Source organism: Sphaeramia orbicularis, chromosome 20, assembly GCF_902148855.1.
Source record: "Sphaeramia orbicularis chromosome 20, fSphaOr1.1, whole genome shotgun sequence".
Taxonomy (NCBI): Eukaryota; Metazoa; Chordata; class Actinopteri; order Kurtiformes; family Apogonidae; genus Sphaeramia; species Sphaeramia orbicularis.
Window position 1 is genome coordinate 43,166,180 of NC_043976.1, and position 14,768 is coordinate 43,180,947.

The window sequence follows — 14,768 nt, forward strand, 5'->3', positions numbered from 1 at the left end:
GCTTTAACAGCCGACATGCACCGGCTTGTTTTCGAGACTCAGCCGCTATAATGTCAGAGTGAACCTCTTTCAGATAAACACATAAATATTTCACTTTCGGACAGTTTTAATTGAATAAAATTAGCAAAGCTAACTCACCTTCTGTCACTCTGCAGCGTTGAGTTGCCGTTTAGCTGCCGTGGACGCGCCTGTTGGATTATTAACACGTATAACACTAAATAGATTAATAAATTGACTTTATTTAGTAAATTTATCAAACACAGACTCTTAAGTGACATCACATAATTAAATGAGTGACCACTGAGGTAGAAAATCACAAAAAAGTCCGCATTTTTAGTCAGGCGCTCATTGAGGTCACAGATAAAAGGGTCCTGAAATGTTTTGGCGTTTGCGGAGCAGCGGTGGCGTTGTTAGCAACATGATGGCGGCGTCCTCACGGGCACAGGTGATTTCTCTGTACAGGTGTTTACTGAGGGAGAGCAGCAAGTTCGCGTCGTACAACTACAGGTGAGAGTTTTCGTCCATTTGCTGTGTTTGTTCTTGTCGAGCGCGTTTAAAGCCGTTCGGGAGCTAATGCTAACGTAGCGGCTAGCGGATGTTTGTGCACCGTGTTCGATAATGTAAACAAAGTGAAAGATAACGGATTTGAGTTGGTTAATTCTAACACTGTGCGGCTGATCTGTGTGATGCGTTCATCTGGAAGTAGATGCGTTAAAATGGTGCAGTTTGTTGTGTGTTTTTTTGTCAGTTAAATGTGTTTTTATTTCTGTTGCATCACAGTTGGACTGTGATGAAGGAGAGTTACATCATCTGTGTAAAGTCACCACGTGAATCATAACGAAACCCAAACTTTACTGAGATTTAATGGAATTAAACTGACTGATTTCACATATAACAGTGAGCACATTCTGAGGGTTAAAGTAGAATTAAAACTGAAGCTAAAATGTAAACCGGAAAGTAGGGAGGGACCTGACTCAGAGGTCACATGAGGGTCTGAGGCACATTACAACAGACGACTTCAACTGGAGGTCTTTGTTTGGATTTAATAAAAGTTATAAAAAGGATGAATCCAGAGCCAAAAAAATGTGAGAAGTAATTCACAGACTCAGACAAGATGGAGTGAAAAGTGAACTTGTCGAGAGTCCAGTAGAACTGGATTCAAAAAAAATAAAATGTGTAGTGAACAATTAAAAAACAAACTAGAAGCACTCGGAGAGCGCAGACCTCCGCCAAGGCTGATCAGTGGGCCCCCCCCACCAAAATTTAATCATTTCTTCCTTATCCCATTTCCAACAAACCCTGAAAATTTCATCCAAATCTGTCCATAACTTTTTGAGTTATGTTGCACACTAACGGACAGACAGACAAACAAACAGACAGACAAACAAACAAACAAACAAACAAACAAACCCTGGCAAAAACATAACCTCCTTGGCGGAGGTAACAAACAAAAAAAACCTCACTGCAACATTTAACAATAAAATAAGACTCAGAAAAAACAACTTTTTCATTTAGAACAATCCTGATTCACCACTTTACATGAGAAGGTGGAACAAATGGATTGATTTCTTCAAGGACAATTGATGTGTGGTTTGTCTCACAGTTCTGTGGAATGATGTGCAGACTGCTGCTCTCCACATTTAACTGTCTAACTTGATTGTTATTTCGTTGATGTAACCTGAATTTCTGTATTAGATTATGTTTATATTTGTTGCCAACTGTTTATGTTCTGTTTGTTCTGTATGTCAAAAATATAAATAATGAATTAAAACTAAGTGTAAAAAAAAAAAAAAACACACACAAAAACAAAACAAAAAAACAGCAATCCTGATTCAATTCTGATAATAAAGTAACAATTCTATTTGCCGTCTTCATTTTCATATATATTTAGATTTTTTTTTTTTCTACTGGAAACGTTTTTTTCTTTCTAATGCAAATTATAATTGCGATGCCAAATTTAATTTTAATTGATTTGAAACTGAAAAAGTAACTTTGGCAATTGAAAAAAAAAACCATAAAAACACCATAAATATTAATTTTATTCATTCATTGTCTATTTATTATCATTATTATTATTATTATTATTATTATTATTATTATTATTATTATTATTATTATTATAGAGTAGAATAGACTTCATTTGCCCAGATACATAGCAGTATAGGTACATTGGAATTCTTGTGCATTTCCCTGTGTCAGAAAAGGAATAAGAAAAAGATAAAGATATGACAAAAAAAGACACATACAAAACATAAACAAAATTTAAAAAATAAATAAATTTATATATATATATATATATATATATATATATATATATATATATATATATAAATAAATGTGTGTGTGTGTGTGTGTGTGTGTGTGTGTATATATATATATATACACACGCACACGCACACACACACACACACACACATACAGGGTGGGGAAGCAAAATTTCCAATGAACATTTAGTTGTTTTTTCTCAGCAGGCACTACGTCAATTGTTTTGAAACCAAACATATACTGATGTCATAATCATACCTAACACTATTATCCATACCTTTTCAGAAACTTTTGCCCATATGAGTAATCAGGAAAGCAAACGTCAAAGAGTGTGTGATTTGCTGAATGCACTCGTCACACCAAAGGAAATTTCAAAAATAGTTGGAGTGTCCATAAGGACTGTTTATAATGGAAAGAAGAGAATGACTATGAGCAAAACTATTACCAGAAAGTCTGGAAGATACTATTAAAGAAGAATGGGAGAAGTTGTCACCCCAATATTTGAGGAACACTTGTGCAAGTTTCAGGAAGTGTGTGAAGGCAGTTATTGAGAAAGAAGGAGGACACATAGAATAAAAACATTTTCTATTATGGACATTTTCTTGTGGCAAATAAATTCTCATGACTTTCAATAAACTAATTGGTCATACACTGTCTTTCAATCCCTGCCTCAAAATATTGTACATTTTGCTTCCCCACCCTGTGTGTGTGTATGTATATATATATATATATATATATATATATATATATATATATATATATATATATATATAACTGTTATTGCACATACAAGCACAAATACACATTTGTAAAATAGAGTATTATAAAAAAAGAGTAATGTTAATAATAACAAGAGTACTGAGAGGTAACAACAACAACTATTATTATTATTATTATTATTATTATTATTATTACAAAAATAAATAAGAAGAGGGTCAGAATCCAACATATTGTACAGATGAGATTTAAAAACTCCAGGTGGTTTTTTAAATTAAGTCACAAAATAATCCACATTTATAGGATTATCACCTGTAGAATCAGACATAATAGATAAATAACATATAATCTTGCTCGACAATATAACCAAAGAAATACGTCTCAATTATATCAGTAATTTACAGTTTTAACTAACTGTTTCCTCGCTCCTGAAAATGATACAATATGAACATGTTTTTAAGTGTGGAAAGACACTAATGAATCACTAATTGTAAATAAGAATGGTAGAATATTCCAGACACGTTATACACATTATACACCCACAGTGTTGGAAGGAGGTCGTTCATCCCAACTGTTTAGCGCTTATGTTTTAGTTGTTTTTTTGTTTTTTTTTCACATACCGGTTTACATGTGCTATTTTACCTTTATTTTATTTTTTTTCTGTTCTTTGGTCTGTCTATCTTTATAATGCATCCAAAGCACATTGTAAATGATGGTAAATTCCTACACCAACACCCTTCTACCAAGTGAGTACAAATGCGCACTGACAAATGTAACATGTAACATTTGACCTTGAGCAAAAAATAATAATGTATATTAACCAATGTTGGTGTTAATCATTGACATAAAAAAAGAATATAAAAAAGGATGGATAGTTAGTTAGTTAGTTAGTTAGTTAGTTAGTTAGTAGGGGTGTGTATTGGCAAGAATCTGGCAAAACGATACAAATCACAATACTAGGATCACAATACGATATATCACGATATATCATGATACTGGTAAAAAGGCAATTTTTTCACTTGTTTCTTTTTTTTTTTATGATATTTTCCTTGAAGAACTGAATTACACCAGAAATCTGCACAAATACTAAACACATTTTTATTTGATCCCAACAGGATCTAATGTTATATCACAAAAATGTTCCTGTGTTCAAACTGAAATTCTGTTTTACAGACGTTACAGTTTCAGATCCTGTTCAAATGTTCATATTCTATTAGTTCAGAACTAACATCAGAACAGGATTTGAGTTCAGTCCCAACGAAGGAACTAACATTGTTGAATAAAAGAGTGTTAAATAATAATAAATAAAAAAGAAAACCAAAAAAACAAAAATGAACCTCCACGATATCTGCATTTGAATAAATACCTAAAAATATAGATACAGTACTTTTTTAATATCGATACAGTATTGTCAAATGAAATATTGCAGAACCGATATTTTCTTACACCCCAGATAGATAGATAGATAGACAGGAGTTTTTTTTGCATCAGAAAGTATGATTTGTGTCCATTACAAACATGGCATTTAAAGGGTTAAAAAAAAATATGACAGTCATTGAATATTTGTTCTTTTTGTTTTGTTTTGTTTTTTTTTTGTTTATGGCTCGAGTTGATGAAATACAAAAAATGTGAAAATTAAAACCAAACTGTATTAAAGCCATTTTAACCTGACTACAGCACTGTGCAGATGATGCGCTTTTGGTGGTTCAAGGACCTCTGTGGGCGGGAAAACGAAGGGTTAACCCGGTCCTTACACAGATGGACTCTGCCACTTGGCTCGATCCAAAACAGGTCAGTGTTGCATTTAATGACCCAGTCTGGAGTTTGTTAAATGCAGTTTTACTACTGGTCTGTGTTTCCCCGGTTCAGTCAGAGGACGTGAAGGCTGTCCCCGACTCTGCGCTGATAGAAAATCAATAACAGACTGTTGTACATGATGAAGTCAGGCCGGGTCGTCAATAATCGGACAGTTTAACGCAGATCGGATCCATCAGCACACTTTGGATAGGGGTGTAAGGAAATTTCACTTCTGCAATATATCGCGATATTTTATGTCATGATACTGTATCGATATTAAAAAGTAATGTATCAATATTTTTAGGTATTTATGTAAATGGAGATGTGACGGAGGTTCATGTTTTGGGTTTTTTGTGCATATTTTTGGGGGGAATCCTGCAAGCTCTTTTATTTCTATATTCACATGGGTATTTTGCGCTGTTGTTTGTACACTAAAAAAGTAGTATTGTAATTTTGCAGGTCATGCATGTAGTTTTTTTTTTTTTTTTTTTATAACTGATAACACTGTTTTGTTAAATAATAGTTATTTCAATCGTCCTAAAAGTACTTTTTACTGTCTGAGAGAGACTGATGTTAGTTCTGTGCATTAAATTAATGTTCTGATGTTGGATGATTCAGGGATTGAACACTATGCATTCTATTCACAACTAATAGAATATGAACATCTGAGCAGGATCTGAAACTGTAACGTCTGTTAAACATAATTTTATTTATTTGTGTGTGTTTTGTGCTTGTAATTTTATTTTTATTTATCTGTAAAAAAAAATTGTAGTTTTTACAGCGGGAAGTTTTGTGATATTGTATTAAATCCTCTTCTGAACAAATAAAAATGTGTTTAGTATTTGTGCATATTTCTGGTGTACTTAACTTTTTCTAGGAAATATTCCCTTAGAAGAAGAAAGATGACAAACAAAAAATATTGCCTTTTTAACAGTATCATGATATATTGTGATATATCGTATCGTGGTCCTAGAATTGTGATTAGGGATGTAACGATATGAAAATTTCATATCATGGTTATTGTGACCAAAATTGTCACGGTTATCATTACTATCGCGGTACTGTTGAAATTGTGCTCAAAATGTTCAAAAAGTACTGATACACACACTCAAATAATTTAGCCAAGTTGTATTTTGAAAATAAATAAACAAATAAATAAATAAAATAATTGGCACAATGTACCTTCTGTTGCAGAAACATTCAAATATTAACCCTTAGTGGTCTGAGCCTATTTTGTCGTTTTTTTTTTGTCTGTGATCTTTACATGGAGTTTTTTTCCCCTAAAAGTGCTGTAATCAAACACGGTTATCATGATAATTAGAATTTAAACAGTAAAACTAACTGTCTGCAATCTTACCGCGGTTTATCGTTATACCGGTAATTGTTACATCCCTAAATGTGATATGTATCTTCTCACCACATTCTTGCCAATATACAGCCCCGACGTTGGACAGATTCTGTCTTTATCTGTAATTCCTCTTGTTTTCTCTGTTTCATCCTGAATGCTGGAGTCATCCTCTTCATGTTCATGGATGTGGACTCCTTTAGACCGGGTCCATGTGATCTGGATCAGATGGAGTCCTCTGTGAATCCTCGTTGTGTGTGTGTGTTTGTGTTTGTGTGTGTGTGTGTGTGCGTGTGTGTGTGTGTATATAATCGCTGCATTTGCTGAGTCATACTTGCAGCAGTCGTAGTGAAATGACGGAGCGTTTGATTCGGCGTCTCCTCCTCTGCGGCGCCGTGCTCGCTGGGCCGTGATTGGCTGCTCGTGCTCTCCGTGGCCTACTTTGTACCCGAGCACTGACCCGATTTGTCTGCAGACGTCCCGCTGCTCGTATCCCATCAGCCTTCTGTGTCCTGTCAGAGCGCCGGCGACACACACTGCATTTATACCGCACATCAGAGCCTGGTGTCAGCCTCAGATGGACGGACGGATGGATGAATGAATGAATGAAGAGATGGATGGATGGATGAACAAATGAATGGATGAAGGGAGGGATGGATGGATGGGTGGATGAACAGATGAATGGATGGGTGGATGAATGAACGGATGGATAGATTGATTGATCAATGAATGGACAGATGAATGGATGAATGAATGAACAGATAGATGAATGGACGGAGGGACAATTAAATGAATAAACAGATGGATGGATAAATGAATGGACGGATGGATGAGTGAATGAACGGATGGATGGATGGACGAATGGATGAATATATGAATGGATGGATGGATGGATGAATGAATGAACGGATGAATGAAGAGATGGGTGGATGAGTGGACGGATGGATGAATGAATGGATGGGTGGATGAATGAATGGATGGATGATTGATCGATGGATGGATGAACAGCTAGATGAATGAATAAATGGACAAATGAATGGACGGAGGAATGAATGAACTGATGGATGGATGAATGAACCGATGGATGGACAAATGGATGAATATATGAACAGATGGATGGATGAATGAAAGGACGAATGGATGGATGGATGAATGGATGAATGAATGTTTGTATTTGAAATGTAGAAAAATCACAATACAACCACCAACAAAGTATTACACAAAAGGAGTAGTTAACCCTTTAGGTGCCGGAGTGTGTTTGTTTTTTGTTTTATTTTTTCAAAAACTATTAAATTTTTCTATCAACATTTCAGAAAGCTACAGCTTGGAAGTGGTTAGACATAGACATACTGTAAATGAGAAAAATGTTGGGTGTTTACTTTTGTGTTTAATTTGTTCAGTTGTAAAGAGACTTCATGGACTCCCTGTATTAACCCTTTAAAACCATTTGTATTGTATTTGCAACACCAGGTTCTCAGACCTCTGTCATCAACAGGAGTGATGCTTTCCTTAAAAACCTGTTATGTATGACCCCATATGTGTTTTCTGCCCCCTGGTGGATTGGGCGTTTTGTTTTTGGGCTTTTTGCCCTTTTCAATATAGGTGTTACCATTAAATCGTCCACACACTTTTTCCAAGGAAGTCTGTGGTAATTCTCTAAAAGTTGCATTATATTGTAGTTGGTTTTTTAAATAAGGACTGAAACAATGCATTGTTACTTGATAATTGATTGTTTATAGTACAGTTAAATTGTGTTAAAAATGTGTGTATCAAATTTGATACTGTAGTTGTATAAGGTACTTTATAAAAACACCCGATGTATGAAATGTGATACAAAAATATATCAAAGAAAATGATACAGCTAAATGTTCTGCATTTTGTTAAATGGTCTAATAAACATCTAAATTCCATGAAATTATAATTTTGATGGCAGTTTTTGATTGGTCAGGTTTTACAGGGTTGAAACTAGGGATGGGAATCGATAAGAATTTAGCAATTCCGATTCCATTATCGATTTTGCTCATCGATTCAATTCCTTATCGATTCTCTTTGGATGAGGGAATAAAAGAATACGAACAGGTGTGTTTGCATTAACTGTCTTTTATATTTCCATCTGCACAGAAAATATAACATATACAGTATGTATAAATAATAATAACAGATGACGCCGGGCCCATAAAATTGAAGCTAAAGACTTTACTAATTCCTCTATTGTCGCATTTCCACTACGTGGAACCGGTTCGACTCTGCTTGTCTCCTGTTGTTGTGCACCTCATTTCCTTTCCCCTACCTTCAGAAACTTATATTTGAGGGGGTACAACGTTTGTTGCCCGCACTGGAACTGTAACTGGGCCCGGATGATGGTCTGGTGTTCACTCTGCCGCTAGATTCACAAGCACCACTGAGTCGAGAATCAAATGAATCACATGTGGACAAATGTTTGAGCAGACTGGAGGGATTCCACCCTTTGACAGTGTTCCAGTGGACCTGGTGTGGTCTGTTTGGACCTGGTGTGGTCTGTTTGGACCTGGTGTGGTCTGTTTGGACCTGGTGTGGTCTGTTTGGACCTGGTGTCGTCTTTTTAGACCGTTTCTGCCTCAACGCCATGTTGGCTACGTTCTGACCAAGACAGTGCAGCGTACATGTGACGTCATCGTGCATACACAACGAAGGCAGAATCGATAAGCAGAATCGTTAAGCAGGCAGGCGAACGATTCCATGGAATCGAGCTACTGGGATCCGGTTCTCAAAAAGAACCAGTTCTGGATTCCCATCCCTAGTTGAAACTAAAGCCTATTTGTAAAAGGTGATGGAAGGACACATATTTAACGTTAGAGGGTGGAGGTGCGGTCCAGAGGCAGTCCACTCCAGTGCAGTACTGATGCAGTATTTGTACTCGTTGACTTCCAGCTCATTAATGACTCCATTAAACCATGGAACCATCTCTGAAAACCATGTGATTTCTCTTCCTGTCTCCGACATCTGAGATCTAAACATCACAAAGGCATTATTTTTGGGGAACAGGTGAGGCGTCTGAACGGTGCGTTTGTGGGCTTCCCTCCTAAAGCTGCAGTTTTGGGCCGTGTTCTGGGCTTGTTGTGGAATGACCTGAATATGCCAGACGACGCTGCAGGCTGTATTCTGTTGTCTCTGTCTCCGACTACAATAACAGCTGATGCAGGAGCTCAACGCGCTTCCTGCGACGCGAGAAGGTTTTGCTTGGATTTTGGGAGATTTGCCAGCGAGAGAAAGAAACATGGAAATAAACCGAAGAGAGATGAAACATTCATGACTCTCTGCAGGAAAATTAGATCACTGCAGCAGCTAATGGCAACAGGAAACGCAAATATACAGAGTCTGAGCTTCATCAACCTGAACATCATCATCAAAGCATGAAAAATAGTTCCAGTGTCCCCGTTTGTCAGTGTCATGTTCTAAGTGAATCAGTCCCAGTTGAATGTGTGAGGTTGTCAGGTTCTAGGGGTGTGTATTGGCAAGAATCTGGCGACACAATACGATACATGATGATATATCACGTAGGGGTGAAACGACTCCTCAAGTTATTCGAGTACCTCGATTACAAAAAATGGTCAAGGAATTTTCTCTGCCTCAAGGAATCGCTTATTTAACTGTTAAGATTAGAGATTATCACGCTTTTCCAAAGAAAACGCCTACGTAAAGACCTGCTTTTATGTCAAATATTTGAGTGTAATTTTAATTTATTACAATTTTAATTGTATATACCTAATATTTGGAACCAATATTCACTTTTAAAGTCTTGGAAAAGGTTCATTTAGCATCTTTGTGTAATTTATTAAATAAATTATATTCATTTTTCAAATCGGATTTTATATTTTTGTGTGTTTCCTGGCCTTTTGTGTTTTTATAGTAGGTTAAAGTGGAAAAAAAAAAAAATGGCAGATGATGTAGATGAAGTTGTGCTGAAAAAACAGATCCCAAACATGGGTATAGTAAACATTTGTTTATACAGTATATAAAGACAAAATCACAAGGACTGAAAAATGGACAAAATAGGCTCAGACCACTAAGGGTTAATATTTGAATGTTTCTGCAACAGAAGGTACATTGTACCCATTATTTTATTTGCTTTTTTTGTTTTTTTTTTTCTTTTCAAAATACAACTTGGTTAAATTATTTCAGTGTGTGTATTAGTACTTTTTAAACACTTTGAGTACAATTTCAACAATACTGCGATAATGATAACCGTGATAATTTTGGTCACAATAACCATGATATTAAATTTTCATATGGTTACATCCCTAATCACAATACTAGGACTATGATACGATATATTGCAATATATCACGATACTGTTAAAAAGGCAAATTAAATTTTCATATGGTTACATCCCTAGACAGGTTTCACAAGGTTAAAGTGTTAGTATCATGTGTTTTCCATCTAAAGGTTGGAATCTGTGTGGAATGTGTGATGATGTGGTTGAATCCAGAGCGTCTGTGGTAATCCGCCATTGGTCAGTGTGTTGGTTTGGGTGTCTGTGGAGCCTCTGTAAATCCAGGAGGATGTGTTGAGGTTTTCTTCGCTGTCAGAATCAGGCCACGTCAACAACCAGCGGCTCGTCCTCCGTCAGTGTTTCGGCTTCTGTCTCTCCTGGTTTTGTCTCCGTCCTCTTTATTAACTCCCTCTGGGCTTCGGCCCCACGCAGCGTTTTTCCCGTCGTCTTCAGTGTGTGTGCGGTGGAAACCTGTCATGTCACCGGAGATGACGAGGCTTCTGATGAATAAGTGATGGTGGAAATCTCCCCTTTCATCCCTCCTTTCCTCGTCTCCTTCCTTCACTTCCTTCTCATCTGGGAAACATCACACGGCAGAATTCCCTCTGAAGTTTCATTGACGAGACGAACACACACGTACAAAGCCAATGATTCACACCCCGAGTAAAAAAAAAAAAAAAAAAAAAAAAAAAAAAAAAAAAACTAATATATGCGCAGCAGCAGCAGCTCTGAATGAGATGTGCGCCTCATTCACAGCAGAAGAAGACATTAGAATAATCATTAATATTAAAGGTCTAGTCCGTCAGTTGTAGTGTTTCAAGACACAGACTTTAATAAAAGATCTGTCAAAATCAGAGCAGCGCAGATCTAGATATGTTCATTTACTGCCTTTAGGCTCAAAGTCTAAAAATACTGCATCGTACTCTGTGCAGAACACGAAATTATATGAATATTAATGATCTGAGTGAATGAAAACCACTGGACAGATCCAAACGCATGAGTCATAGTCAAGCACCTGAGTACACAAATATGAACGTGACATGATGTTCAAAATGTTTCAACTTCTGTAAAAACATGAAAAAATATCAGAAGTATTGTTCTTTAATACAGTTTGCAACGTGAGTAATAAGAATCCCGAAAACCCCGCCCACGTCATAACCTCATTACTCTATCATTCAGTAAAGTATAAACTTGGTTCAGACTTGAATCTGGTCTCCAGACTCCAGACCTTCTTGTTGTGGATCTAGTCCAGTATTTGTGGAATCACATTTTAACTCTGATGCTTTTCTGTGTCTGTTTCTGGTTTTCTAACGGCTGTGTATGGGATGATGTTCAAGTCTTTCCTGTCCGTGAGTCTGTTTCCATCCAGTTTGTCCATATTTTCCACAGATGAGCTTCAGGAATGTCAACCTTAGTTTCTTAATGTTTGTGTTTGATTTAGAGCTGCACAATATATCGTTTGAGCATCATCATCGCAGTGTATGTGTGCTCAATAGTCACATCGCAGGTCCTGTAATGTAGGAGGCAAATGAACTCCACGTGTTCTTATCTAATTTCAAGGGTATCTGACATGCATAACTCACAGTGATCCACCAATCACAATCTTTCTTAATCAGTTTGCCGAAGCAGACCACGCCCCTGCACATGGAGTGAATCACTGGTAACAACATTGAAAGACGATCAACGAACAAGTGAAAATCACCAAAAATGAAGATCTGGTGCCATAAAGAAAAGCAACTTCAGTTATCTAGAATTATGTCAGCTACAAGAAGGATGAAACTGAAATGCGTGTTCTGTGTTGCCACAATGAGAGAAAACACAATCAATTTATTTGTCCATTTACGTCGGCACCACACAGCTATTATATCCTCCTGAGTATTTTTTCATATTGCAATATATAGCGCAGGGTTAAAAAAAAATCACAATGTCAGTTTGTTTTTTTTTTTTTGTTTTTTTCCCAATATCGTGCAGCCCTACTTTGATTCAGTACAAAGTAGCGGGAATCACCATAGCAACCACACATGAAGTAGCAGGAATCACCATAGCAACCACCCATAGAGTGGTGGGAATCGCCTTGGCGACTTCGCATAAAGTGGCAGGAATTGCCTTAGTGAATACACAAAGTGGTGGAATTCACCTTAGCAACCACACTTAGAGCAGTGAGAATCGCCTTAGCGACCACGCATAAAGCACGGGAACTGCCTTAGAAACCACGCATATAGTAGCGGGAGTCACCTTAGCGACCACACATAGCCGCGGGAATCGCCTTAGTGACCACGCATATAGCAGCGGGAATCAGCTTAGCAACCACGTATATAGTGGCGGGAATCGCCATAGCGCCAGGAGTTGCCATAGTGACTACCCGCAGAGGGGTTGGAATGTTACTGGCTACATATTTAGCGCCACAGTTTCATCTCTTTCTTCTTTCTCTGTACGTTACGCTACTGTTGAACGGCTTATATCACAGGTGTCAAACATGCGGCCCGGGGGCCAAAACTGGCCCACCAAAGGTTCCAATCCGGCCCGTGAGATGAATTTACAGAGTGAAAAAAGCAAAAATTACCCTGAAGATATTAACAGTCAAGGGCATCAAACTCAAAAGTAATAGCGTAATAGCCTAGAAATAATGACTCCAGATTTTCTTCTTTGTTTAATGTGAAAAAAATGACATTATGCCTCTAAATAATGGCAACACCATTTTTTTTTCTCCTTGATTTATTGCAAAGAACATTAAATTGTGATATCCTTTAACAATAAAATGTCAAAAATCTGAACAAATATGCACAACCTGGAATGTCTAAAGAAAAATAAGTGCAATTTTAGCAATATTCAGCCTGTTTTGTGCCTTGGTAGATCTGATCTGTAATGTACATGTAGAAATCATAAGTTGAGGCAGAATATTGATAAAATTGGACTTATTTTTCTTCAGAAATTTCAGTTTTTTTCCAGTTATTCACATCTTTTTTTGTTTGGACAGAAATAGTTTCATCATTTAATGCTATTTTTTGCACTAAAAAAATACGCTATTATTTTGCTGGAGATCAAATTGGGCTGAATGTGGAACCTGAAAGAACATGAGTGTGACACCCCTGGCTTATATTGATAAGAAGCGAAGGCTAATGTTAGTTGTGTTCCAACATCTGGGTGTAGCAGCAGATATAACACCCTCCATGTGGACTGGAAAGTGTTGTAACAGTTTGTGAAAGTACGTCTGACTCCAGATGTGTGTAAAATGTGAACTTTGTGGCTGCAGTATTTGCGTAACCTTGACTTTGCGGGTCCTGGATGTCCGGTCCATCATGGCCGGCCGGTGCTCATCTCCCTTCTGTGCGTTGATCATTCTCAGCCCTTCCTCATCTCTTTATTGTTCTTGGTTTTTGCCTCCGTGCTCTTGTGTTTTGCTCATTAGCGGTGGAGCTCATTACGGGTGCATTAGCTCAAGGCCGGTGTGATGGAGGAGCCTGAAGGCCTCGTCTTCGTCCCCGCCGGGCCTGAAAACACAAGACGAATGATCCAGACACTTGAATGACAAACTGAGAGCGGCGGCGTCTCACCAGGACACGTCCGAAACCTGCATTTGTCTTCCCCTCCATTTACTCCTTCTTTTCAGAAAGGCCAATCTTTCTTCCGATTGTCCTTCATTACTTCTGTGCAGTTTTTCCATCGTTAATTTTTCATTTTTCTGCCTCCCTCTCTTTTCTCCTTCCTTTCCATCATCTCCTCTGCCCTTTACTTTTTTCTTCTTCACACTTTTGTCTCTTCACGTCTTGACTTTCTGCTGTACTTTCTTCAACTTTCCCTCCTTCTGTGCATCTTTTTTTTTTGTTTTTTTTTTGAATGTCCTTAACCTTTCCTTTTCCTGATGCTAGTTCTGGGCCAGTGTTAGTTTGTCTCCTTCACAAACCACCGTTGGAAAACTTTAAATATCCACTTCTGTGGTTAAAAACATGTCAATGGTACATAAACACTGGAGGGTGGAGGTCAGCTACAACTCCCAGGGTGCATTTCACCAATAACTGGAAACAAATGACTTATCAGTTTAGATGCATTCAGTAACCATGGCAACAGCTTGGTTGCGGAACCTAACTTATTAAGTTATAATCCTAAAATTACTGTCAACTGAAAAAGCTTGACAGAAGTTAATCTTGTCCTTGGTCTTACTAGTGTTGAAATAGATTTCATGCTAAATACATGTTTTTGATTGTGTCTCATTTGTGATTTGAATGAAATAGATTAGCAACATTTTCTGTATTAATTTAGCAAAACTGAAGCTCCAAACAGGTTTTTTTCAAACAACACAAATCTTTTTGGTTTTTAGAACCATTGTTCCTTTGTAATTTTCCCTCAGGCTAACATTTAGCTCACTGGCTAATGTTAGCTGTTAGTAATATC

At 37.2% G+C, this 14,768-nt stretch overlaps 1 protein-coding gene across 1 annotated transcript in view; it reads left to right on the plus strand.

Annotated features, from left to right (window-relative positions):
* Positions 1–379: 379 nt before the first annotated feature.
* The window catches only part of LOC115411385 (LYR motif-containing protein 4B), a 47,133-nt gene continuing 32,744 nt past the window's right edge, over positions 380–14,768 (plus strand). The window contains exon 1 of the mRNA XM_030123497.1: positions 380–507. Within this exon, the coding sequence (XP_029979357.1) occupies positions 419–507 (89 nt within the window). The 5' untranslated portion in view covers positions 380–418. The remainder of the gene's footprint in view (positions 508–14,768) is intronic.